Source organism: Mustelus asterias, chromosome 24, assembly GCF_964213995.1.
Source record: "Mustelus asterias chromosome 24, sMusAst1.hap1.1, whole genome shotgun sequence".
NCBI lineage: Eukaryota > Metazoa > Chordata > Chondrichthyes > Carcharhiniformes > Triakidae > Mustelus > Mustelus asterias.
The window spans coordinates 42,773,593-42,801,013 of record NC_135824.1 but is presented as its reverse complement, the minus strand read 5'-3'; the positions used below and the strand labels follow the sequence as shown (position 1 = coordinate 42,801,013).

Genomic DNA, 27,421 nt, shown 5'->3' with positions numbered 1-27,421 from the left:
GTAACTATGTCCTTCCTGTAATGTGATAAGCAGAACTGTACACAGAATTTCAGCTGTGGTCTAACCAGTGTTTTATACAGTTCCAGCATTACATCCCTGCTTTTGTATTCTATACTTCATCCAATAAAAGAAAGCATTCCATATGCTTTCTTGGCCAGCTTGTCCACCTGTCCTGCCACCTTCAGGGACCTGTCCACCTGCACTCCAAGCTCTCTCACTCCCTCAACCCTCTCACTATCTTCCCATTATTGAATATTCCCTTCTTTGTTTGCCCTCGCCAAATGCATTATCTCACACTTTTCCGGATTGAATTCCATTGCCACTTCTCTACCATTGAACCAAACCACTGATGTCATTCTGGAGTCGACAGCTATCCTCCCCAGTATCAACTCCGTGGCCTATTTTTGTGTCATCCACAAGTTTCCCAATCATGCCTCCCAACTTTCAGTCTAAATGATTAATATATACAACAAACAACAAGGGCCACAACGTGAACCCTGTGGAACGCCACTGCAAACTGTTTCCTATTCACAAAAACACCCATTACCCTTTGTTTCCTGTTACTGAGCTGATCTTGGTTCCAATCCAATCCTGCTTTGTATCTCATGAGATCTTATTTTTCTGATCAGTCTGCTACATGGGACCCTGTCAAATGCCTTACTGAAATCCATGTAGACAACATCCACCGCATCAATCCTCTGTTATTTCTTTAAAAAAATTCTAGTAAGTTCATAAGACACTGGCTGCGATCTTATTGGCTCGTGCTGGTGGATGGTTGGCGTGGTAAGCCAATAAGGTAGGGCGAGAGGTGAAAAATAAGGGCCGCACCCGTTTTGTTACCTCTTGCAATATTACTGGCACTCATTTGCCACCGGAATTGGCTTTGGAGAGCACAAAGCCAATTTGAATATTTATGACATTATTTAAATGTCGTTAGTGAATCCTGAAAACTTAATGGAATTTAGAAGTATGAGGGGGGATATCATAGAAACCTATAAAATTCCAACAGGACTAGACAGGGTAGATGCAGGAAGGATGTCCCCGATGGTGGGGGTGTCCAGAACCACGGGTCATACTCTAAGGATATGGGGTAAACCATTTAGGATGGAGATGAGAATTTTCTTCAGCCAGAGAGTGGTCAGCTTGTGGAATCCGTTACCACAAAAAGCAGTTGAGGCCCAAAACATTGGACAGAATTTTCCCACCTCACCCGCCACGGGACATGGATCATGCAAAAGTCCATTAACCTCAGGCAGGATTCTCCAGTCTGGGAGTGAGTGTGGCTGGAAATTCCCACCCATTGTATGTTTACAAGGAGTTAGATATAGCGCTTGGATGAATGGGATCACAGGATATGGAGGGAAAGCGGGATCAAGCTATTGAGTTGGATGATCAGCCATGATCATAATAAATGGCGGAGGAGACCCAAAGGGCTGAATGGCCTCCTCCTGCTACTACTTCTTATGTCTCTGTTTCTCACTGTCTGTCTGTCACTCTGTTTCTCTCTCTCTCTCCTTCCCTCTATGTCTGTTACTCTCTTTGTGTGTGTTTCTCTGTCTTAGTCACTTTGTCTTTCTCCCTCTCTCTCTATCTCTGTCTGTCTGTCTCTGTCTCTCTGTCAGTCCATCTGTCTGTCTCTTGGGCCGAGATTCTCACAGAGTCATGAAGACTCTGGGGACATTTAAATGTCAAACAGGTTTATTTGGTAGCAAAAGAGCATTCACGAGCATTCGGCCTCTGATATTCGGGTAAGCATTCGGCCTTCACGACACACGACAGCGCAGAGTCACTGAACAGAGACTGATAGCCAGGTTCCACACACATGAAGACGGCCTCAACCGGGATCTTGGGTTCATGTCACACTATCTGTAACCCCCACAACTTGCCTGGACTTGCAAAATCTGACTGGCTGTCCTGTCTGGGGACAATACACATCTCTTTAACCTGTGCTAATGCTCTCTCCACTCACATTGTACCTTTAAGACTTGATTAGCTGTAAAGACTCGCATTCCAATCATTATTCATGATCCTGTAAATTGAGTTTGTGTCTTGAGATGCCCTGTGTTGCTGTTTGTTAGCAGATCTCCCACTCACCTGACGAAGGAGCAGCGCTCGGAAAGCTAGTGGCGTTTGCTACCAAACAAAATAAACCTGTTGGACTTTAACCTGGTGTTGTTAGACTCCTTACTGTGTTTACCCCAGTCCAACGCTGGCATCTCCACATCACGGATACCAAATAAACCTGTTGGACTTTAACCTGGTGTTGTTAGACTCCTTACTGTGTTTACCCCAGTCCAACGCTGGCATCTCCACATCACGGATACCAAATAAACCTGTTGGACTTTAACCTGGTGTTGTTAGACTCCTTACTGTGTTTACCCCAGTCCAACGCCGGCATCTCCACATCATGACATTTAAATGTGACAGATAGAATCCAGATGCAAAAGACTTTTAGCTGGCAGGGCACTTGCCTGAATGCAGCAGGAATAGAAGTGCTGAGTTCAAGCATATTAAAGGACATAAGAAATATTAGCAGGCATCAGCCATTCAAACCCACTCCACCATTCAAATGAGATTATGGCTGATCTTCTAGTTCAACACCATTTTCATGCACTATCCCTATATCCCTTGACATTTTGATATTTGTGTTTTACACAACCTCTCATTATCACTAGGGGTGCTAAGTTCAGTTTGGTTAAGAGCTCCAATGAGTTATGTGGGGTTATGAACATAAATGTTTGTTTTAATAAGGGATTATATGCTTGAAGGTGTTTAAATGTATTGAATGGGCTTTCATGAATTAAAGTTGTTTTTATATAGTGAAATAATATTTAAAATTTTATTTCCTTTCAGCTCAGCATCACTCCTGGAGTCTGCCCATGGTGGATATTGGGTGAATTGGTATTGAGGGTGTCAGGTGAAGGTTGGCTTGGATTGGCACAAGGGCTAGAAGTGAACAAGAGGGTGGGTGGGGGGCGGGGGGGGGGGTCATGAGTTGGCATTACAGGCATGAGGAGAGGAAGGGGGTGAGTAGATTTAATGGAAGAAATCAAGAGGGCCTAATGTTTAACAAAACAATTGGGACAATGTCCCAGAGAACCAAGATGGGTCTCTTAACCAGCCAGCCTCAGCAATTAGCAGTCCCTGTGTCTGTCTCCAATCTGTGTCCGAGGTTGCTGCACCTGAATCCATCCCACCCTGGTTCTATCCGAATGAAGATTCCACTTTGGGGCACTTTCCAGAGAGTGGCAGAGCCATGCTGTCTCTCTTTGCTTCTTTTCTGCATCATTCGTTCTCTCTCACTTCACAGTGCGGGTTTTCTGGCCGTGCTCGCCCCGAAACCGGAAAATCCCGCCCGAGGTCAACGGATCTTTCCATGGTCCGTTGCCCTTCGCCCACTCCAATTCCCATAGCGGGCAGAACGGGAAAAAGATACAAAAGTCTGAGGTCACATACCAACCGACTCAAGAGCAGCTTCTTCCCTGTTGCCGTCAGACTTTTGAATGGACCTACCTTGCATTAAGTTGATCTTTCTCTACACCCGAGCTATGACTGTAACACTACATTCTGTTTCCTTCTCTATGAACGGTATGCTTTGTATAGTGTACAAGAAACAATACTTTTCATTGTCTCCCTCTCTATCTGTATCTTTCTGCAGTTCTCTTTTTCTGTCTCTCTCTCTCTCTTGTATACATCTGACACTTTCTGCCTGTCTCTATGTGTCTCTCACCATCTCTCTCGCTCTCTCTCGCTCTTGTATGTCTCACTCCGTGCATCTCTCTCTCTCATACTCTTTCTGTCTCTCCCTCTGTCTCTCGTGTGTCTCACTCTGTGCGTGTCTCTCTCCATCTTGTGTGTCTCTCTGTCTTGTGGGTCTCTGTCTCTCACTTTCTCTGTCTCTCTATCTGTATCTTTCTGCAGTTCTGGAATTGCGGATAGCGAAGAGCATTGTCGGGCAATACAGCAGGATATAGATAGGCTGGAAAATTGGGCGGAGAGGTGGCAGATGGAGTTTAATCCGGATAAATGCGAAGTGATGCATTTTGGGAGAAATAATGTAGGGAGGAGTTATACAATAAATGGCAGAGTCATCAGGAGTATAGAAACACAGAGGGACCTAGGTGTGCAAGTCCACAAATCCTTGAAGGTGGCAACACAGGTGGAGAAGGTGGTGAAGAAGGCATATGGTATGCTTGCCTTTATAGGACGGGGTATAGAGTATAAAAGCTGGAGTCTGATGATGCAGCTGTATAGAACGCTGGTTAGGCCACATTTGGAGTACTGCGTCCAGTTCTGGTCGCCGCACTACCAGAAGGACGTGGAGGCATTAGAGAGAGTGCAGAGAAGGTTTACCAGGATGTTGCCTGGTATGGAGGGTCTTAGCTATGAGGAGAGATTGGGTAGACTGGGGTTGTTCTCCTTGGAAAGATGGAGAATGAGGGGAGATCTAATAGAGGTGTACAAGATTATGAAGGGTATAGATAGGGTGAACAGTGGGAAGCTTTTTCCCAGGTCGGAGGTGACAATCACGAGGGGTCACGGGCTCAAGCTGAGAGGGGCGAAGTATAACTCAGACATCAGAGGGACGTTTTTTACACAGAGGGTGGTGGGGGCCTGGAATGCGCTGCCAAGTAGGGTGGTGGAGGCAGGCACGCTGACATCGTTTAAGACTTACCTGGATAGTCACATGAGCAGCCTGGGAATGGAGGGATACAAACGATTGGTCTAGTTGGACCAAGGAGCGGCACAGGCTTGGAGGGCCGAAGGGCCTGTTTCCTGTGCTGTACTGTTCTTTGTTCTTTGTTCTCTCTCTCTCTCTCTTGTATACATCTGACAGTCTCTGCCTGTCTCTGTGTGTCTCTCTTTCTCCGTCTCTCTGTCTCTCTCTTTCTCTCTCTGTATCTCTCTCTCTCTTTCTGTGTATTTCTCTCTCCCTGTGTGTGTCTTCCCCTTTTTCTGTTTGTCTTGTGTTCATGAACACTTTCAGCTTCCTTTCTTTGTTTAAACATTTAATGAATAACAAGCACACAGAACAATGTGTTGTTATTATTTTAAGTGGGGAGAGAGAAATATTTCACAGCTCATTTCCGCCAAGTTTACACGTGAGATAGAGGAGGAAAGAAACAAAATATCAATTTTTCTCAAAATGAGAGGAAGAGGGGCAGAGGGAGAAAGGGGAAAGAATGAGGGAAACTGGGCAGGAAGGAGGGAAAGTTCACAATTGCATTTTATTTTGGTTGATATCGAAATGTATGAATATGGTTATCTGGCCACCTCCCCACTCTCCTCTCTCTCATTGCTTCATGGTTGTCTCAATCCAGTCCAGATAGTTCCCTACATGGGTGTACACACCATAACTGCCACACTGAGGGGGACCAAATGACACAATGCCCCTGACAATGTGGCGATTGGGTTCCTGAGAATCCTGAAACACAAAGGGGCCCCCACTGTCCCCTTGGCAGGAGTCTACACCGTGCAGTCCAGCACAGACCATGTTAGGGGTGAAAATGGGGTTCTTTCCCATATAGTCGACATTCTCACATTCATTCATGCTGACGATGGGTACCTGAGCATAATGTAGAATGGGTGCAATTTCCCTTTTTTCTGTTCTACCCCACCCTGAAATATAACCCAATGTTTGAAACTCTGGCAGAGACGCATCTCCTGGCAGGCACACAGGGGACAGATTGCGCCCTAGTTTGACCTTCTCCTTGAGCTTGATCAGTGCGATGTCATGATTAAAGTTGGGCTGCCCGTTCACTACTTGCTTCGTGTAGTTGGGATGGACAATGACCAATTCCATGTGAAAAATGTTCTGGTTCGATCTCTTCCTTAGGTCAATCAGTCCACCGTAAATGTTCACCTGTGTGAGCAAATTATCAAAGAGATGAGCAGCTGTCAGCACCCATCTGTCGGAGATTAGGGCTCCGCCACCCATCGTGCTGCCGCCGTACAGTCGCAGCTGCCAGGGTAATTCACCCAGTGCTGCCTTCTTACCACCAAAGATGCGCCCATGTTCGGAGGAGAGTTGGCAATTCCCACAGACTGCGGAGAGATGAAAATCAGAGTTAAAAAGTTCTCGGATCATCTTAACCTTGGTAAGATCACTGGCCAAACACCAAGATTTGGGAGACTACACACAGGTAGAGTAGTGTTACTCCAACAACCCCACTACAACCCCTGCTCAGAGGGCACTGAATTGATATGGAACCAAAGGACATTGCAATATTGTCCATTTTGCGCACCTTCTCTCAGTCAAATAATTGGTGACCAGAAGGGCAAAATCTCCACCAGAGATTTTCTCCAGTAAGGGAGCCTCCCTGAATAGCTCATAACCTGTTTTGAAGTTATTGTTTAAACCCACATTGAGATCCCATTCCCTGGCACTGCACTTCCAGACAGTAAAGGTTGAAATAGCAATGGAAGCAAAGCAGGTTCAAGTAACTTATACCACCCAGAAGAAATTGGGGTAATATTTATATATGGGGGAAGAATAGGGGAGAATGGTACTAATTAGCTAACTCTACCAAAGACCCAGCAGAGACACAATGGGCTGAATGGTCTCCTGTGAGGTATCACACAATGATTTGTTGCTACTTTTCTAGTCATTACACTCCTGGAAACATTTACCTGGTTTGCACATTGGCTGGGCCTGCTTTCCACTCGTGGCATCTACCCATTCAGCATTCTCCGAGCAGTTAAAGACAGCTAGTGGGAAAAGTACATAAAGGGAGAGATATCAGTTAGAGGGAGAGAGAGGGAAATGTAGTCACACCTTTTATCTAGCCAGAATGTAGCTGATTGGATCATTTTCCCCAGTCATTCATTTACATTTTGTAACTATCCTCCACTTACTGCAATTGTGCTAGCCACACCCCCATGATTTGCTTGGGAGATATCGCTGCAGTTTTAGCCATATCCTGTATGCTGTAGTTCATAGAGACAGTTTTACTTAAATAGGCCCTGTGGATTGTTTGCTGAGGTATGCGGTTCAGATAGAATCTTGTGATGTTCATTGCAAACACTTTTTAAACAGACTCTATAGACTGTTTAATTAAACTCTACTTGTTCATAGGAGTTTATTCTTTTTTTAAAAAAGTACTGTCGACTGTCTGCTGCAGTGCACTGTTTAATAAGAGGCATCCTTGACCCATATTAGCAAATAAGAGGCCTAATACTCATGGGAAAGTAAATGCTCCAGTTCACCAACATTAAATAGGGCGGCACAGTGGTTAGCACTGCTGCCTCACAAGAGGATTATTTATTTAATTATTTGCCATTATTACAATTCCGATCATGCCTACCCCTGCTTCTGAGATCCATCCAGCAACCATCTGGCTTTGAACTTCACTAACCCCCAATACTGATGGGATCTTGCAGTGTGCATTATCGCTGCAACTTCAGTTTCAAAAAAGTGCTTCATTAGCTGTAAAGTGCTTTGGGATATCTCGATATCTTGAAGGGTGAGGGAGAAATAACAGCCATGAGTGTAAAGTGACCAAGACGGTGGTGCCTCCCACTCAATTCTCTATTTTCCTCACTTCAGGAGAAGCAATTGCCGAGTGGCGTTATCGCTCGGCGAGAAATCCAGAAACTCCGTTCTGGGGTCCCGGGTTTGAATCCTGTCATGGCAGATGATGAAATTTGAATTCAATAAAATTATCTGGAATTAAGAATCTACTGATGACCATGAAACCATTGTCAATTGTTGGAAAAATCCATCACTAATGTCTTTTAGGGAAGGAAATCTGCAGCCCTTACCTGGTCTGGCCTACATGCGACTCCAGAGCCACAGCAATGTGTTTGACTCTCAACTGCACTCTCAACAAGGGCAACTAGGGATGAGGAATAAATGCTGGCCAACCAGTGATACCCGTGTACTGGTTGAAGTAGGGAACCCTGGATGACTCAGGATATTGTGGCCCTGGTCAAGAAGGAGAAAGAAGAGGTGGAGGAGCAGATAGGGAAACAGATCCTGGAGAGTTGCAATAATAGCAGAGTTGTTGTGATGGGAGACTTTAACTTCCCAAACATAGATTGGAATATCCCTAGGGTAAGGGGATTGGATGGGGAGGAGTTCATTAGGTGTGTTCAGGAGGGTTTCCTGACACAGCATGTGGACAAGCCTACAAGAGGAGAGGCTGTACTTGATCTGATACTGACCAATGAGCCTGGACAGGTGTCAGATCTCTCAGTGGGAGAGCATCTTGGGGATAGCGATCATAACTCTATCTCCTTTATGCTTGCAATGGAAAAATAGAGGATCAGGCAAGCTAGGAAAGCGTTTATATGGAGTAAGGGGAAATATGAAGACATAAGGCAGCAAATTAGAGGAGTAAATTGGAAGGAGGTATTCTCAGGGAAGTCTACTGAAGAGAGGTGGCAGTTTTTCAAGGAATGTCTGTCTAGAGTTCTACAGGACAATGTTCCGAGCAGACAGGGAGGAGTTGGTAGGTTAAAGGAACCGTGGTGCACGAAAGCTGTGCGGGACCTAGTTGAGAAGAAAAGGAAAGCGTACAAAAGGTTCAGAGAGCTTGGCGAAGATAGGGATCTAGATGAGTATACGGCTTGTAGGAAGGGACTAAAGAAGGAAATTAGGAGAGCCAGAAGGGGTCACGAGAAGGCCTTGGCAAGTAGAATTAAGGCGTTCTATAAATATGTGAAGAGTAAAAGGATGAGACGTGAAGGAATAGGGCCTATAAAAGGTGAAGGCGGGAAAATCAGTACGGAACCAGTAGAAATGGCAGAGGTGCTTAATGAGTATTTTGCCTCGGTTTTCACAGAGGAAAAGGACATGGGTGGATGTACTGTGGGCTTGCGGTGGACTGAAAAGATTGAGTATGTGGACTTTAACAAAGAGGTTGTGCTGGAATCTTTGAATGGCATCAGGATAGATAAGTTGCCGGGTCTGGATGGGATGTACCCCAGGTTACTGTGGGAGACGAGGGAAGAGATTGCAGAGCCTCTGGCGATGATCTTTGCATCGTCGATGGAGACGGGAGATGTGCCGGAGGATTGGAGGATTGCGGATGTGGTTCCTATTTTCAAGAAGGGGAATAGGAATAGCCCAGGAAATTACCGACCGGTGAGTCTAACCTCAGTGGTTGGTAAGCTGATGGAGAAGATCCTGAGGGACAAGATTTATGAGCATTTAGAGAGGTTTAGTATGCTCAAGAATACTCAGCATGGCTTTGTCAAAAGCAGATCGTGCCTTACGAGCCTGGTGGAGTTCTTCGAAAATGTGACTAAACACATTGACGAAGGGAAAGCGGTAGATGTGGTTTATATGGATTTTAGCAAGGCGTTCGATAAGGTCCCCCATGCAAGACTTCTAGAAAAAGTGAGAGGGCATGGGATCCAAGGGGCTGCTGCCCTGTGGATCCAGAACTGGCTTGTCCAAAGGAGGCAGAGAGTGTGTATAGATGGGTCTTTTTCTAAATGGAGGTCGGTCACCAGTGGTGTGCCCCAGGGATCTGTTCTGGGACCCTTGCGGTTTATCGTTTTCATAAATGACCCGGATGAGGAAGCGGAGGGATGGGTTGGTAAGTTTGCTGACGACACGAAAGTTGGTGGGGTTGTGGATAGTCTGGAGGGATGTCAGAAGTTACAGAGGGACATAGATAGGATGCAAGACTGGGCGGAGAAGTGGCAGATGGACTTCAACCCAGATAAATGCGTAGTGGTCCATTTTGGCAGGTCAAATGGGATGAAGGAGTACAATATTAAGGGAAAGACTCTTAGTACTGTAGAGGATCAGAAGGACCTTGGGGTCCGGGTCCATAGGACTCTAAAATCGGCCCTGCAGGTGGAGGAGGTGGTTAAGAAGGCGTATGGTGTGCTGGCCTTTATCAATCGAGGGATTGAGTTTCGGAGTCCGGGGATAATGATGCAGCTATATAAGACCCTCGTCAGACCCCACTTGGAGTACTGTGCTCAGTTCTGGTCGCCTCATTACAGGAAGGATGTGGAAAAGATTGAAAGGGTGCAGAGGCGATTTACAAGGATGTTGCCTGGATTGAGTGGCATGCCTTTTGAGGATAGGCTGAGGGAGCTCAGTCTTTTCTCCTTGGAGAGACGTAGGATGAGAGGAGACCTAATAGAGGTATATAAGATGTTGAGAGGCATAGATCAGGTGGACTCAGGCTTTTTCCCAGGGTGGAAATGGCTGCTACGAGAGGACACAGGTTTAAGGTGCTGGGGTGTAGGTACAGGGGAAATGTTAGGGGGAAGTTTTTCACACAGAGGGTGGTGGGCGAGTGGAATCGGCTGCCGTCAGTGGTGGTGGAGGCAAACTCAATAGGGTCTTTTAAGAGACTCCGGGATGAGTACATGGGACTTAATAGGATGGAGGGTTATAGGTAGGCCTTAAAGGTAGGGATATGTTCGGCACAACTTGTAGGGCCGAAGGGCCTGTTTTGTGCTGTAGTTTTCTATGTTTCTAAGAATATGATGTGCATAGGCAGCTGGGATCAAATGGATTGCTTGAAGAGAATAGAGGGTGTCGGAGTAGAGTTAAGAGAGAAATCAGGAGGGCAAAAAGGGGACACGAGGTTGCTTTGGCAGATAAGGCAAAGGAGAATCCAAAGAGCTTCTACAAATAAGTAAAGGGCAAATAAGTAACTAGGGAGAGAGTAGGACCTCTTAAGGGTCAACAAGGTCATCTATGTGCGGAGACACAAGAGATGGGCGAGATCCTAAATGAACGTATCGGTGTTTACTGTTGAAAAAGGCATGGATATTAGGGAACTTGGGGAAATAAAAGTGATGCCTTGAGGAGTGTATATATTACAGAGAATGATGTGCTGGAAGTCTTGAAGTGCATCGAGGTAGATAAATCCCTGGGATCTGATGAAGTGTTTCCCAGGATGTTGTGGGAGGCTAGGGAGGAAATTGAGGGCCACATAGCGGAGATATTTGAATCATCGACAGCCACATATGAGGTGCTTGAAGATTGGAGGGTGGTAGATGTTGTGCCTTTGTTTAAGAAGGACTGCAGGGAAAAGCCTGGGAACTACATACCAGTGAGCCTAACGTTGTAATGGGTAAGTTGTGAGAAGGTATTCTGAGAGACAGGATCTACAGGCATTCAGAGAGGCAAGGACTGATTGGGGACAGTCAGCATGGCTTTGTGAGTGGAAAACCATGTCTCACAAATTTAATTGAGTTTTTTGAAGGGGTACCACGAAGATAGATGCAGGCAGTGCAGTCGACGTTGTCTACATGGACTTTAGCAAGCCATTGACAAGGTACACATGGTAGGTTGTTGCATAAGGGTAAACCTCACGGGATCCAGGGTGAGGTAGCTAACTGGTTACAAAATTGGCTTGATGACAGAAGACAGAGGATGGTTTTTCAAGCTGGAGGCCTGTGACCAGCGGTGTGCTTCAGGAATCGGTGCTGGGTCCGCTGTTATTTGTCATTTATATTAATGATTTGGATGAGAATTTAGGAGGCATGGTTCGTAAGTTTGCAGATGACATCAAGATTGGTGGCATAGTGGACAGTGAAGAAGGTTATCTACGATTGCAATGGGATCCTGATCAATTGGGCCAGTGGTCTGACGAATGGCAGATGGAGTTTAATTTAGATAAATGCAAGTAATGCAGTTTGGTAGATTGAACCAGGGCAGGACTTACTCAGTTAATGGTAGGGCATTGAGGAGAATTATAGAACAAAGAGATCTAGGGGTACATGTTCATAGCTCCTTGAAAGTGGAGTCACAGGTGGACAGAGTGTTGAAGAAGGCATTCGGCATGCTTGGTTCATTGGTCAGAACATTGAATACAGAAGTTGGGACGTCTTGTTGAAGTTGTACAAGACATTGGTAAGGCTGCACTTAGATTACTGTATACAGTTCTGGTCACCATATTATAGAAAGGATATTATTAAGCTAGAAAGAGTGCAGAAAAGATTTATTGGGATATACTAGGATGCAGATTTACTAGGATTTAAGGGCAACACGGTGGCATAGTGGTTCGTACTACTGCCTCACAGCACCAGGAACCCGGGTTCAATTCCTGGCTTGGATCACTGACTGTACGGAGTTTGCAATTTTCCCCATGTCTGCGTGGGTTTCCTCCCACAGTCCAAAGATGTGTGGGTTAGGTGGATTGGCCATGCTAAATTGCCTCTTAGTGTCAGGGGGCTAGCTTGGGTAAATGCATGGGGATAGGGTCTGTGTGGGATTGTGGTCAGTGCAGACTCGATGGGCCAAAAGGCCTCCTTCTGCACTGTAGGGATTCTATGGATTCTATGAGGATACTACCGGGACTTAATGGTTTGAGTTATAAGGAGAGGCTGGATGGACTGGGATTTTTTTCCCCTGGAGCTTAGGAGACTTAGGGGTGGTCTTATAAAATAATAAGGGGTATAGATCAGCTAGATAGTCAACATCTTTTCCCAAAAATATGGGAGTCTAAAACTAGAGGGCATGGGTTTAAGGTGAGAGGGGTCCAGAGGGGCAATTTTTTCACACAGAGGGCGGTGAGTGTCTGGAATGAGATGCCAGAGGTAGTAGTAGAGGCGGGTACAATTTTGTCTTTTAAAAAACATTTCGACAGTTACATGGGTACGATGGGTATAGAGGGAAATGGGCCAAACGCGGTCAATTGGGACTAGCTTAGTAGTTTAAAAAAAAGGGTGGCATGGACAAGTTGGGCTGAAGGGCCTGTTTCCATGCTGTAAACCTCTATGACTCTATGTCCTACGAATGAATAAAAAAAGTTAGATGGGGGAGGTGTGGGCAAAAGAAGGCGGGGAACATCCAGCTCTCCACTATTGCTGGTGCTAAACATTACATACAACAAAATTCAAGTGGGAATTGATATATATAGTTGTAAAGGGAAACTGTTTAAAGAATATAAGGTGGCTGTACAGCTAGATACATTGGTCAAGAAGGAATATTATTTGCCTTTTTTAACTGAGGTGTAGAAAGAAGAGCTGGGAGGTTATATTTCAAACATGTGTCAGGCCATAGCTGAAGTACCATGGGCAGTTCTGGTCATTGTGTGATTGCGAGTTTATTACTGAGGGAAGATTGGATAGGCTGGGATTTCTTTCTTTGGAACTGAGTTGAAATGTATGAAATTATGAAGTGTCTGGATAGAATGATAGGAAGGCTTTATATCTCCTTGATGGAGGAGTCGATAACCCAGGAACAAAGATTTAGGATCAGCGGTTTAGTGGGAGCTCAAGGGTAACTCTAATCACTCAGAGTGTGGTGAAGATCTGGAACTCACTGCCTCAAAGTGTGATAGAGACAAACACCCTCATAGCACTTCATATTATGAAGGGCGTGGGCAATGTGGAGAAGGAGCAGCTGTTCTACTTAGTTGAAGCGTCAGTCATGAGGGGACGCAAGTTCAAGGTCAGGGGCAGGAGGTTTAGGGGGGATGTGAGGAAAAACATTTTACCCAGAGGGTGGTGACGGTCTGGAATGCACTGCCTGGGAAGGTGGTGGAGGCGGGATGCCTCGCACCCTTTAAAAAGTACCCGGGTGAGCACTTGCCACGTCATAACATTTAAGGCTATGGGCCAAGTGCTGGTAAATGGGATTAGGTGGGAGATCAGGTGTTTCACACATGTTGTTGCAGACTTGATGGGCTGAAGGACCTCTTCTGCTCTGTATGATTCTATGATGCAGTGATTCTATGAATATTTAGATGAGAATTTGAAGTATCACAGAACAAGAACTAGGAAGTGGGATTAGGCTGGGTGCCTATGGCACAGATAAGGTTGACCTCACCATTTCCTTCAAGCTTGTAGTATGGCTCTTCACAGCGATACGTGGCCTGGGACTTGTAAATAGTGGATGTGAAGCTCGTGTATCCGTTCTCCAATTCTTTTGGACCCCCGCAATCCATAGCTGTGAAAGGAGGATCATTTTTAATAAATGTCTGAGAGATATGAGATGTACCTTCAAAGTAAATATATATTTATATTTATTCAACTTTCTTTTCAACCAATTCTCCAGCCTGCTTTAGCCAACACTGTCTTCATAACTTTGTAATGACCCTTTTCTGAGATTAACACATTCCAGATTTCACACCCTCAAAATGATTATGAAATTCCATCATGTTATAATCATTCTTCCCCAGAGAATTCTTAAAGGTTTAAGTTCATTTAATAGTGTCACGTTTACATTATATTTGCACAGCAATGAAGTTACTGTGAAAATTCCCTAGTTGCCACACTCCAGCACCTGTTCGGGTATACTGAGGGAGAATCTAGCATGGCTCCTTATCCTGAGACTGAGTCCCCATGTTCTAGATTCAACAACTATGTCAACCTTGTCAACCCAGTCAGAATCTTGTGTTTTTTAATGGGATCAGCTCTCATTCGTCCACAGAATCTAGGTCCAATTTACTCTGCCTCTCATTACAGGATGACCCTGTGACCCCAGGAACCAATCCAATGCATCTCTATTATACTGTGATTTTCCCTGAAAAAAACTGTGTCCAACTGGTAGGAAAACAGGAAGTTTTCCCATCTGTTTTTGCGATGAGCTTAGTAAAATGATTTTCCGGCACACTGCGCATCAACAGACACCATCCAGGGATTTACACTGGTGGAGGTGGTGGGGAGGAGATGGGTGGGGGGGAGGGGGGTGCGCAACGAAGGGGAAGGCTAAACCCACCTGAGAGGCTGGCATTAGACTGCTGAGGGGGTCAATATGCAAGTACTGGTCCCCCAGTGTACTGGGAGATCGGTTGATGTGTGCCTCCCCCCAGACATTGCTGGCCTCCTGATCGTCGGCCCAGAACCCACCGACATCACTAACCCATACACTCTCTCCCCCCCCCCTCCCCCACCCCAACATCACCGGCTCCAGCCGCACCTCCCACCCCCCCCCCCCCCGTCCCGACGTCACCGGCCCTGAACCTCCACCTCGCTCATGGCAAGTCCCGACACCCCCCACTCACATTTCTGGCCCCTACACCCCCTGATGGCTGAACCCGGCTTCCGAGCACCAGGCCCACCATCAGCCCCCTTGGCATTGGCCACTGTCCGCTGGGCATGACCACCGTGCCAGTGGGCAGTGCCAGTGGGCAGTACCAAGGTGCGAGACTGGCACTACTCGTGTGCCAGGCTGGCAACACCAGGCAGGAATTGCCCTAGGGGCACCCCCCCTGACCCTCACCTCCCAGTGGGCCTCAATGGCCTTTGGTCCCACCAGCAAAGCCCAGTCCCTATTGCTGGGGATCATACAGAATCCCACTGATGTGGCCCTGGAAATGGCAGGGTCAGAGACATTAGCCACCCCATGATGCAATTGTCCTTTTCTCAGGCCCTCTCTTTGATTTCCTTATTTCCTTTTTACTTTGTCCCTGCACTTCCTATATTAGCGATTTCATCTCCGAGAGATGAAATCGCTGGGCCTCTGACGCAAATCTTTGTCTCGTCACTGGACGCAGGTGAGGTCCCAGAGGATTGGAGGATAGCTAATGTGGTCCCGTTATTTAAGAAGGGTAGGAAGGATAACCCGGGTAATTATAGGCCGGTGAGCTTGACGTCCGTGGTGGGGAAGTTGTTGGAGAAGATTCTTAGAGATAGGATGTATGCGCATTTATAAAGGAATAAACTCATTAACGATAGTCAGCATGGTTTTGTGAGAGGGAGGTCATGCCTCACTAACCTGGTGGAGTTTTTTGAAGAAGTGACCAAAATGGTTGACGAGGGAAGGGCCGTGGATGTCGTCTATATGGACTTTAGTAAAGCGTTTGACAAAGTCCCTCATGGTAGGCTGGTGCAAAAGGTTGGATCTCATGGGATAAAGGGGGAGGTGGCTAGATGGGTGGAGAACTGGCTTGGTCACAGAAGACAGAGGGTGGTAGTGGAAGGGTCTTTTTCCGGCTGGAGGCCTGTGACTAGTGGTGTTCCGCAGGGCTCTGTATTGGGACCTCTGCTGTTTGTGATTTATATAAATGATCTGGAAGAAGGTGTAACTGGGGTGATCAGTAAGTTTGCGGACGACACAAAATTGGCAGGACTTGCAGATAGTGAGGAGCATTGTCAGAAGCTACAGAAGGATATAGATAGGCTGGAAATTTGGGCAAAGAAATGGCAGATGGAGTTCAATCCTGATGAATGCAAAGTGATGCATTTTGGTAGAAATAATGTAGGGAGGAGCTATATGATAAATGGCAGAACCATAAAGGGTGTAGATATGCAGAGAGACCTGGGTGTGCAAGTCCACAGATCCTTGAAAGTGACGTCACAGGTGGAGAAGGTGGTGAAGAAGGCTTATGGCATGCTTGCCTTTATAGGACGGGGCATAGAGTATAAAAGTTGGGGCCTGATGTTGCAGATGTATAGAACGTTGGTTCGGCCGCATCTGGAATACTGCGTCCAGTTCTGGTCGCCACACTACCAGAAGGACGTGGAGGCTTTGGAGAGCGTGCAGAGGAGGTTTACCAGGATGTTACCTGGTATGGAGGGGCTTAGTTATGAGGAGAGATTGGGTAAACTGGGGTTGTTCTCCCTGGAAAGACGAAGGATGAGGGGAGACTTAATAGAGGTGTATAAAATTATGAAAGGCATAGATAGGGTGAACGGTGGGAAGCTTTTCCCCAGGTCGGTGGTGACGTTCACGAGGGGTCATAGGTTCAAGGTGAAGGGGGGGAGGTTTAACACAGATATCAGACGGACATATTTCACACAGAGGGTGGTGGGGGCCTGGAATGCGCTGCCAGGCAGGGTGGTGGAGGCGGACACACTGGGAACGTTTAAGACTTATCTAGACAGCCATATGAACGGAGTGGGAATGGAGGGATACAAAAGAATGGTCTAGTTTGGACCAGGGAGCGACGCGGGCTTGGAGGGCCGAAGGGCCTGTTCCTGTGCTGCATTGTTCTTTGTTCTTGTTCTTAAACCAGGCTATCTGCAATGCTTAGTTCTTTGTGCCTAACATGCACTTTCTTTTTCTGTTGGATCTTCCCCTGTATTCTTCTAGACAATCAGGTGGGGGGATGATGGGAGGGGTCTAGATTTGGTAGTACCACTCTTATTTTTGGAGCGGTCATGTTTATTTTGTACATTTAGGATCATGCTTTATAGTGCCTCCCCACTGGTTTTCCACTGATTTATCCTCCAGCAGCGCTGTCCAGTTCACCAAAGAAGAAGCATACAAATTGGCAAGAAAAATCAATAGGCCGGAGGATTGGGAGCAGTTTAGAATTCAGCAAAGGAAAAAATAGAGTATGAAAGTAAGCTAGCAGGGAACTTAAAAAACTGACTGTAAAAGGTATTAAAGAGAAAAAGATTGAGATAAATAAATGTAGCCCCCTTACAATCAGAAATTGGAGAATTCATAACGTCAGACGAAGAAATGACTGAGGAACGAAATTCATACTTTGTTCTGTCTTCACAAAGGAGGACATGAACAACATAGTTCTGAGAAATAATCGTTTTTAGTGAGGAGCTGAAGGAAATCAGCATTAGGAGAGAAATGGTTTTGGGGAAACTGATGGATTTGATGGTGGATAAATCTCCAGGGTCAGATAATCTTCATCCCAGAGTTCTTAAGGAAGTGGCCCTGGAAATGGTAGATCCATTGGTGGTCATTTTCCAAAATTCTTTGGACTCTGGACTGGTTCCCACAGATTGGAGGGTAGCTAATGTAAGCCTTCTATTCTAAAAGAGAGGTAGAGAGAAAATAGGGAACTATGGACTAGTGAGCCTAATGCCAGTACTGGGGAAGTTGCTAAAGTCCATTATCAAGGATTTCATAGCTCAGCATTTGGAAAGCAGTAGTATAATCAAACAGCGTCAACATGGATTTACAAAGGGGAAATCATGTTTTTAGGACTGAGATGAGGAGAAATGTCTTCAGCCAGAGAGTGGTGAATCTCTGGAATTCACTACCACAGAAAATAGTTGAGGCCAAAACATTGTGCGATTTCAAGAAGAAATTGGATTTCGCTCTTAGGGCTAAAGGGATGAAGGGATATGAGGTGGGATCAGAATATTGATTTTGATGATCAGCCATTATCAAAAAGAATGGCGGAGCAGGCTCAAAGGGCCGAATGGCCTACTCTTGTTCCTATTTCTATTTCTATGTTTCTTTGTCTATAACAGTGTGACTGCCCCTTTGTTATTTCTAAACTCAACCCTTAAAGATTTGTTTTGTTGACATTATGTCATCCCATCTCTCAACGGGAATTGATTCTTTGACCATTAGTTCTAACCCCCCTCTTTTTTTATCTCCCACTCTATTGTGTCTGAAGACTCGATAATGAGGGATATTGAGCTGCCAAATCTGCCTCTCCTTCAGCCAGGTTTCCATTATAATAATGATATCATGCTGCCATGTGTCTATCTGTGCCCTTAACTCATCTATCTAGTTTGTAATACTTCTCGCTGGACAGTTTCTAAACTTTCCTTCTGTAATTTCAAATTGATCACGACATCTTCAATCTCACTCAAATGTTCTACTCCATTTTCCTGATCTCAATTTGACCTATCTGATCCTCAGCCTGGGATCCCATCCCCCTGCCGCACTAGTTTAAATACTCCCCAACAGAATTAGCTAAAGCCCCTGCAAGGGTGCAGCTCATCTAGTTTGTCCCACCTTCCCCAGAAGAGGTCCCAGTGTGTCTATTTCTGGAATGCAATTTGTGTATTCTACAGTTCAATGTCTCTGTTAGTCCCTCATTCCCCATGATAGCTTTTCCAGTAACTGTTTCTGAGGGACCAACATTCATTTTAGCAACTCTCTTTCCTTTTATATACTTGTCAAAGCTCTAACAATTTGTTTTTATATTCCTTGCCAGTTTACTCTTGCATTCTCTTTTTTTCCCTTTTTAATCAACATTTTGGTTGCCTTTTTCTGGTTTCTAAAATGCTCCTGATTCTCTGATTTATTACGATTCTTTGCAACATTCTCAACCTCTTTATATCTAAAACTATCCTTAACCTTTTTAGTAAGCTATGGGCAAGTCTTGCTGAGCTGTTATTTTTCAATGGAATGTATTATTGAATTGTTTCTTTAAATGTTTCCCACTGTTTATTTACCACCATAACTTTTAATCTATTTACCCAATAAACCTTAGCCAGCTCTACCCTCAAACTTCTGTTCAAGTTTAAGATTCTTGTTTGTGATTGGAGTATGTCATTTTCAAACTTAATGAGGAATTCAGTTTTATTATGATCACTATTTCCCAGTGCATCTTTTACTATGACATTACTAAATAACACTGGCACAATGCTAGATCTAAAATAACTTTATCCCTAGTTGTTTCCACAACCTATTTCTCCAGGAAACTATCACAAAGCATTCTACAAATTCAGCTTCCAGCCCATCTTTGCCAATTTCATTCATCTGATCTCGATGAAGACAAAAGTTCCCCACAATTATTCCATTGCTTTTATTACAAGCTCCAATAATTTCTTACTAAATGCTCTGAAACTACTCCCATCAGGGTTACCTGATCTTTGGTATTCCTAACCTCCACTCACACTGATTCTACTTCTTGATTTTCTGAGCCAAACCCTTTTCCCACCAACATCCTTATGTCATCCTTCATTTTCAGGGCTGTTGTTCCTCCTTTTCCACCCTAGCTGTCCTTTTGAAATGGAAAATTTATTCTCCAAACCGGTCATCTTTTAACCTGTCTCTGTAATGGTGATTAGATCTAAACAATTTATTTCTATTTGCACCATTAATTGATCTATTTAATAAGTGGAAGCTCTGCAAATTCAGATAAAGTGAATTTACTACAATTCCCTGCATTGACCTTACTCTCTGATGCAGTATTGCCATGAAACTCTCTGTTCCTTCCCGTCTCACTTATCTTTGCTTTACTCACATTGATGTACTTTCCCATTGCCTCAAAGTTTATATTTGGATTTCTAAATCTCTTGTCACTTGAACCCTCTCTACCCCTTGCCCCCAACCTGTCATTATTTTAAAACCACTTTTCCCCACTCTGCCCATATTTGCTTGCACTCTTATATTTCTACCTTCTGTCCCTTCCTGTCACACTCTTTTACTCATATCAACACCCTGCAATATTGCCTTGTCCTTTCCCTTTAACTGCCCAAATTTCCTCTCAAATATTGAGCCCCACTTTTTAATTTAAAACCCTGTCTACAGATCTAGGCTCATCACTACACTACTCTTTGTACATTTCAGGTACAGACCATCTCAAAGGTACAAGCTCCCCCTTTCCCCAGTACTGGTGCCAGTGTCTTAGGAATCCATTTTTTTCACACTAGTCTTTAAACTATGCATTCAATTCTCTTATCATTTATATCTTATGCCATTTTGCTCATGCCTCAAGTAGTAATGCAGAAATTATTACCTTTCTGCCTTTTAATTTAATCAATAGCTGTCCATACCCCTGTAGCTGGATGACTAACAAGCTAAGCATCTGCAAAGCATTTTTTTTATCCATTCGTGGGACATGGGCGTCACTGGCTGGCAAGCATTTATTGCCCATCCCTAGTTGATGGTGGTGAGCTGCCTTCCATGTGTTGTGGGTTGATCCACAATGCCATTAGGGAGGAAATTCCAGGATTTTAACCCAGTGACTGCACAGGAACAATGATATATTTCCAAGTCAGGATGGTGAGTGGCTTGGAGGAGAGCTTGCAGGTGGTGTTCCCATGTCCTTCTGAATGGAAGTGGTTGTGGGTTTGGAAGGTACTGCCTAAGGAGCCTTGGTGAATTGCTGCAGGGCATCTGGGAAATGTGCATGATGGGAAAAGTAGTCAACCTTAAACAATTCAATGTCTGAGAAACAGCTTGTTTTGCAGGCAAGTGTGCTAAGATGTACTCAACAAAGAAAACAACACCAGCAGATGTGGACTGTTTTGCAAGCTAGCATTAGGAAAAATGGATGACAGGTCATCCATGTACGTGATGAAGAAACTTTCTCAATGCTGGACGAACCTAGATAAAGGGAGGAGTTAGCAGGCTCAGCAGAGAGACCTTGAGGAATCAATCATCGCTTAAGAAGACCACAAAGAGTTTAGGACTCAGAGAAGAAGATCCATCGAAGGGAGCCTGATCACCTCACCTTGCAATGGCCAGTATTAAAGTCCAAACCATGAGTCTTGTGATTCACTGTAACTGACAAATAGTCAGTACTATTACAAGTGAAGTAAAGAGCTGTTCAGTATTTATCAAGTATTCAAACAGATAAGTAGTTTAACAAGTGATTTATGTGAGGACAGAGCAGTTCAATGTTTATCAAGTGTTTTAAACATTAGTAAAGAGTGATTTGTACCAAATATCTCGTGTCAGTGTCTCTTTGTCCATCGTGTCTGTTGACATCCTAGTTTGAGGGTCAACACTCCCTCAGCACAAACGTTTTCTTAATCCTGCCTATTTTGTTATTAGAAAATGTTCTCAAGTCTACCTTTGCTAATTTGAACTCTCCAATCTATGTGAAGGTTCAGGTTGTTCAGTATCATGGTGTTGTTTTTTCTACAAGCCAACATTATTTCTTAATTCACACTCTGCCCCACAGGAGCTAATTCTAAGAGGTTTTTTCCCTTGCTTCACCCAAACAGATTCTATATTTTGATCTTTGCAACCAAGATAATTTCTCATGGCTGTACTGATCCCATCATTTGTTAACAGAATTAGTCTGATCCCATCATTTGTTATGTGGCGATGCCAGTAAGAAGTCTAACAACACTAGGTTAAAGTCCAACAGGTTTATTTGGTAGCAAAAGCCACTAGCTTTCGGAACAGGCTGTCCCTTCGTCAGGTGGGTGGGAGTTACTAGCTGTCCTGTCTGGAGACAATACACATCTCTTTAACCTGTGCTTAATGTTCCCTCCACTCACATTGTCTGTACCTTTAAGACTTGATTAGCTGTAAAGACTCACATTCCAATCATTATTCATGTAAATTGAGTTTGTGTCTTTGTGCCCTGTTTGTGATCAGAACTCCCACCCACCTGACAAAGGGACAGCCTGTTCCGAAAGCTAGTGGCTTTTGCTACCAAATAAACCCTGTTGGACTTTAACCTGGTGTTGTGAGACTTCTTCCCATCATTTGTTCACAGAGCTCGTCTGATCCCATCATTCGTTAACAGAGCTAGTCTGACCCCATTGTTTGCTTGCAGAGAGCTCATCCACCTCCTTTTCTTCCTAAATGTCAAGTGCCCCGAATAAAAAAATCAGACCAAAATATTGAGCACTGTGCCCTATAGTAGATAGTAGGACAGGTGGGCCATAACTTAATTGAAAGCAAGAACGTATTTCAGAAAGTGAATGACTGACTCCTGGTCCGATGTTCCTAAATGAATAATAGTTTGATCAAATAGTTAACATTGAAGTTGCCAGGATTTAAGGAAGAATGACAAAGAGAGAGACCAATTTCTCACCAACCAATCAGGATACATACGCTGGAATTCTACCGCCCCGCCTCCCACACAATCGGAACGAGTGAAATGTGGAAATGGAAATGTCCGTAGACCTCAGGCGGGATTTTCCGGTCTCGCATCGAGTGAGGCTGTAAAATTCTGCTCATTGGGCAGAATTTTATGAGATTGATTCTAAGCGTCCAGCTAATGTGAAAATGGGAAAGTTCCTGATCCATTTTTTGGGTGAGTTTTCACACTCAATTTTATGCGCTTAGTCACTGAAAAAATGATCTGGACTGTTTCCAGCTGCTGTAGGCAGTGGGCTGGGCTTAATTTGCCAGCCAGCCTGTAGAGGGAGCTACTGAGCATGTGCAGACCTCTGATTCTGCACATGCTCAATAGCAACTACAGGGGTCTGACAGATAGAGAGAGTGCTGTCAGGCCCCTGCTGCTGCAGATAGCCTCAAACAGCCCCCCCGCCACCCCGCAAACGTGGGGGTCCATGGCCAATCATGAGCCCCACAGTGCATGGACATTTAACCCCCGCTGCCCCCCCACCCCCCACTGCCCAGACTGATTAGGCCACCCTCTCCCATCTGATCTGCTTCCATTACAGAGCGGAGTTGGGCCCCCCTCCACTCCCCTCGCTCGGGCCTCCCTTCATGCCCTGCCCCCAAAGGCCTTGCCTCCACAAGCCCTGCCCCATAGCCCCAACCTCCTGGCACTGCCCAGTGGGCACTGCCAAGGTGCCCAGTGGACATTGCCCAAGTGCCAGGCTGGCAGTGCCAAGGTGGCACAACCCCCCCTTGTCCTCGGCCTCAATGGCCTCCAAGTTCGACCAGCGAGACTAACAGGAATGTTCGTAGGGAGCAGGTGCTTTCCTTGCTGGAGAGATCCTCTCCTGGCGAGGCCAGGTGAGCCCGGAGGATTGCGCACCAGGTTCATTAAACCCATGGACATTCAAATTAAATATATTTAAATAAATTATTCAGTTTCTTGCCTATTTCCCGCGAGAGGCTAACCTCCCGAAAATTGCAAGAACCGAGAAATCGGATGTGATCCTGATTGCTTGGCTCTCGTGTGATTTTACTGGCTCGCTCCGCCCATCGATGGTAACATTCCATCCACAGTGTTATTTCACTTACGTGTGCAGATGTATGAGTTGCTGTTCCAAGTCCCATCCTTCTGGCAAAGCACCATGACAGAATCGAGGTGCTTCTTTGTCTGTGTATTCTGCAGAGTTACGTTAAGGAAACAGTCTTAAAGCAGGACCATAGAAACCTGATGCAAGTTCTCAAGAGTCAGGCTTCAGCTGTGGCTATGTGACACCACCAGAATAGGGCAACAACAGGAGGGGTGACAAAGAGACACAGCAACTGGTGCAATTTAACTTCAATTAAAATAAATCTGGAATATAAACTTGGTGGGAGGCGTATTTTCTGGGCCCATTTATCGCAGAATAAAGTCACACATTGTGGCCACTAACTTCGCATGAGGTCCATAAAGAGATTAGCACGAGCAAGAACTCAGACACGATGTTCCTGGGTCCTCCTAATCAGGTGCAGGCCCAGTGACTGTTCAAACCAGGGGAATAGTTGCCCTTTATCCACCCTATCCATGGTCCTCATAATCTTGTACACGTTAATCAGGTACCCCCTCAGTCTTCTCTGCTCCAATGAAAACAACCCAAGCCTACGCAACCTCTGTTCATAACTTAAATAATCCATCCCTGGCAGCATGCTGGTGAATCTCCTCTGCACCCCCTCCAGTGTCATCACATCCTTCCGACAATGTGGCGACCAGAGCTGCAGACAGTACTCTAGCTGTGGCCTCACCAAAGTTCTAAACAACTCCAACATGACTTCCCTGCTTTTGTAATCCATGCCTCGATTGATAGAGGCAAGTGTCCCACATGTCCTTTCTACTACTCTATTAACATGCCCTTCTGCCTTCAGAGATCTATGGACAAACATGCCAAGGTCACTTTGTTCCACAGAACTTCCTAGTGTCATGCTATTTATTGAATACTTCCTTGTGAACTTACTCCTTCCAAAGTGTATCACCTCACATTTTTCAGGGTTAAATTCCATCTGCCACTTATCAGCTCATTTGACCATCCCATCTATATCTCCTTGTAGCCCAAGACATTCAACCTCACTGTTAACCACCTGTCTGATCTTTGTGTCATCCACAAACGTGCTAATCCTGCCCCGCACATAGTCACCTATGATGTTTGTATAAATGACAAATAATAGGGGACCCAGCACAGATCCCTGTGGTATGCAACTGGACACTGGATTTCAGTCACTAAGTGGAGATGCCGGCGTTGGACTGGGGTGAACACAGTAAGAAGTCTCACAACACCAGGTTAAAGTCCAACAGGTTTATTTGGTAGCAAATACCATAAGCTTTCGGAGCGCTGCTCCTTCGTCAGATGGAGTGGAAATGTGCTCTCAAACAGTGCACAGAGACACAGAAATCAAGTTACAGGGATTCAGGGATACAGGTTGTAGGGATTCGCATTCTAATCAGTATTCTGTAACTTGATTTCTGTGTCTCTGTGCACTGTTTGAGAGCACATTTCCACTCCATCTGACGAAGGAGCAGCGCTCCGAAAGCTAGTGGCGTTTGCTACCAAATAAACCTGTTGGACTTTAACCTGGTGTTGTTAAACTCCTTACTGTGTCCTACAACTGAGCCAATTTTGAATCCACTTCATCAAAATTACCTTGCACCCCATGTGCCTTCTTTATAAGTCTCCCATGTGTGACCTTGTCAAAGACTTTGCTGAAATCCAAATTTCAACTGCACTACCCTCATCTACACAACTGGTCACCTCCTCAAAAAAGTTCAATCAAATTTGTTAGGCATGACCTTCCTTTGACAAAGCCATGCTGACAATTACTGATCAAGCCTTGCCTCTCAAAGATAGATTCTCTCCTTCAGAATTTTCTCCAATAGTTTCCCTATGGCTGATGTGAAACTCACTGGTCTGTTGTTCCCTGGCTTATCTCCACAAAAGTTCCTAAGTAGTAGAACCACATTAGCTGTTCTCCAGTCCTCTGACAAACCCTCCATGGCCAGAGAGGAATAAAAAATTTGGATCAGAACCCCTGCAATTTCCTCTCTTGCCTCATTGTTCTAACGGAGCAAGGCTGGGAGGAGCGATTTGAGGCCACAGTACAAAGGGTCAGGGATCGACTTTTATTACTTACCTTTTCGCGGGGTTTCTTTGTTACTAACTTTAAAGCGGAAGTAGGCCGGGCGTGGGGTGACCTGGGAAGAAAATTTGTTTTTTTTTAAGCACGCGGAGGTTTAAAAGCAGGCCGCACTATCCAGCGGGCAGCGTCGTTAGCGGGCAGCAGAGTGAGCAGGGAGCAGAGTGAGAGCTAAAGGGCTTTGGCTCATTGGGCTTCAGCGTAAACAGGCAGACGCAGGGTAGGTTCTGTTCTTCGTTCACCCAGTAATTTAAAGAAAGGGGTAATTATGAGTGGGAGGCCAGTTTGTTGCTGTCGGTGTCGGATGTGGGAGTTCATGGAGTCGCCTACCTCCCAGAAGTCCATATCTGTGCCAGGTGCGTGGAACTGCAGCTCCTGAGAGACCGCGTTAGGGAACTGGAGCTGCGGCTCGATGACCTTAGTCTAGTCAGGGAAAATGAGAAGTTAATAGATAGAAGTTACAGGCAGGTCGTCACACCAGGGCCACGAGAGGAAGACACGTGGGTCACGGTTAGGAAGGGTAAAGGCCACGTACCAGAGAGTACCCCGATGGTTGTCCCCCTTAACAGTAAGGGATGGGTGACAGACAGGAGAGAGGAGGGGAGAGAGCAGTCAGTGATGGGATCCCCTGTGGTTGTCCCCCTCCAAAATAAGTATACCGTTTTGGATACTGTGGGGGGGGATGACCCTCCAGGGGTAAGCCACGGTGACCAGGTCGCTGGCACGGAATCGGGCTCTGTGGCTCAGAAGGGAAAGAGGGGAACCAGGAGAGCAATAGTAGTGGGGGATGAAATGGTTAGAGACACAGACAGGCGGTTCTGTGGGCGTGAACGTGACTCCAGGATGGTAGTCTGCCTCCCTGGTGCCGGGGTCCTGGATGTCTCTGAGCGGGTAGGAAGCATCCTAAAAAAGGCGGGTGACCAGACAGACGTCACTGTCCACATTGGTGCAAATGACGTCAACAGAAAGAGCAGGGAGGTCCTGAGAAAGCAATTCAGGGAGTTGGGTAGTCGGCTAAAAACAGGGCCTCTAGAGTAGCGATCTCTGGGCTACTCCCAGTGCTATGTGCGAGTGAGGCTAGGAACAGGGAGACTGCACAGCTGAACGCGTGGCTAAAGGATGGGTGCAGGAGGGAGGGTTTCAAATTCGTGGATCACTGGGAAGTCTTCAAGAGAGGATGGCGCCTGTACAAGAAGGACGGGTTACACCTAAACTGGAGAGGTACGAATATCCTAGCTGGGAGTTTTGCTAGTGTGGTTCGGGTGGGTTTAAACTAATGTGGCAGGGGGGGTGGGGATCAGAACAATAGGTCAATAAGCATAGAGGCTGGGGACGAGGTTGGGGCCAAGACAAGGCTATCTAAGAGGAAGGGCATTCTGGGGGAGGATGACCTCAGTGGGCCTGGAGGTCTGGAGTGCATCTGCTTCAATGCAAGGTGAGGTCCCAGAGGATTGGAGGATAACAAATGTGGTCCTGTTATTTAAGAAGGGTAGCAAGGATAACCCGGATAATTATAGGCCGATGAGCTTGACGTCCGTGGTAGGGAAGTTGTTGGAGAAGATTCTTAGAGATAGGATATATGCGCATTTAGAACTGAATAATCTCATTAGCGATAGACAGCATGGTTTTGTACAAGGGAGGTCATGCCTCACAAATTTGGTTGAGTTTTTTGGGGAGGTGACAAAAACAATTGACGAGGGAAAGGCCGTGGATGTCGTCTGTATGGATTTTAGTAAAGCGTTTGACAAGGTCCCTCATGGCAGGCTGGTGCAAAAGGTTAAATCTCACGGGATAAAAGGTGAGCTAGCTAGATGGGTGGAGAACTGGCTTAGCCATAGAAGACAGAGGGTAACAGTGGAGGGGTCTTTTTCCGGTTGGAGGTCTGTGACC

At 45.6% G+C, this 27,421-nt stretch overlaps 1 protein-coding gene across 1 annotated transcript in view; it reads right to left on the bottom strand.

The window, feature by feature from the left end:
• Window positions 1-5,209: 5,209 nt before the first annotated feature.
• LOC144511339 (complement C1s subcomponent-like) overlaps window positions 5,210-27,421 on the bottom strand; it is a 53,563-nt gene continuing 31,351 nt past the window's right edge. Inside the window, exons 8-11 of the mRNA XM_078241610.1 lie at window positions 23,459-23,546; window positions 13,745-13,864; window positions 6,631-6,708; window positions 5,210-6,045 (exon numbers count right to left, since the gene is read on the bottom strand). Coding sequence (XP_078097736.1) covers window positions 5,294-6,045; window positions 6,631-6,708; window positions 13,745-13,864; window positions 23,459-23,546 — 1,038 coding nt within the window. The 3' untranslated portion in view covers window positions 5,210-5,293. The remainder of the gene's footprint in view (window positions 6,046-6,630; window positions 6,709-13,744; window positions 13,865-23,458; window positions 23,547-27,421) is intronic.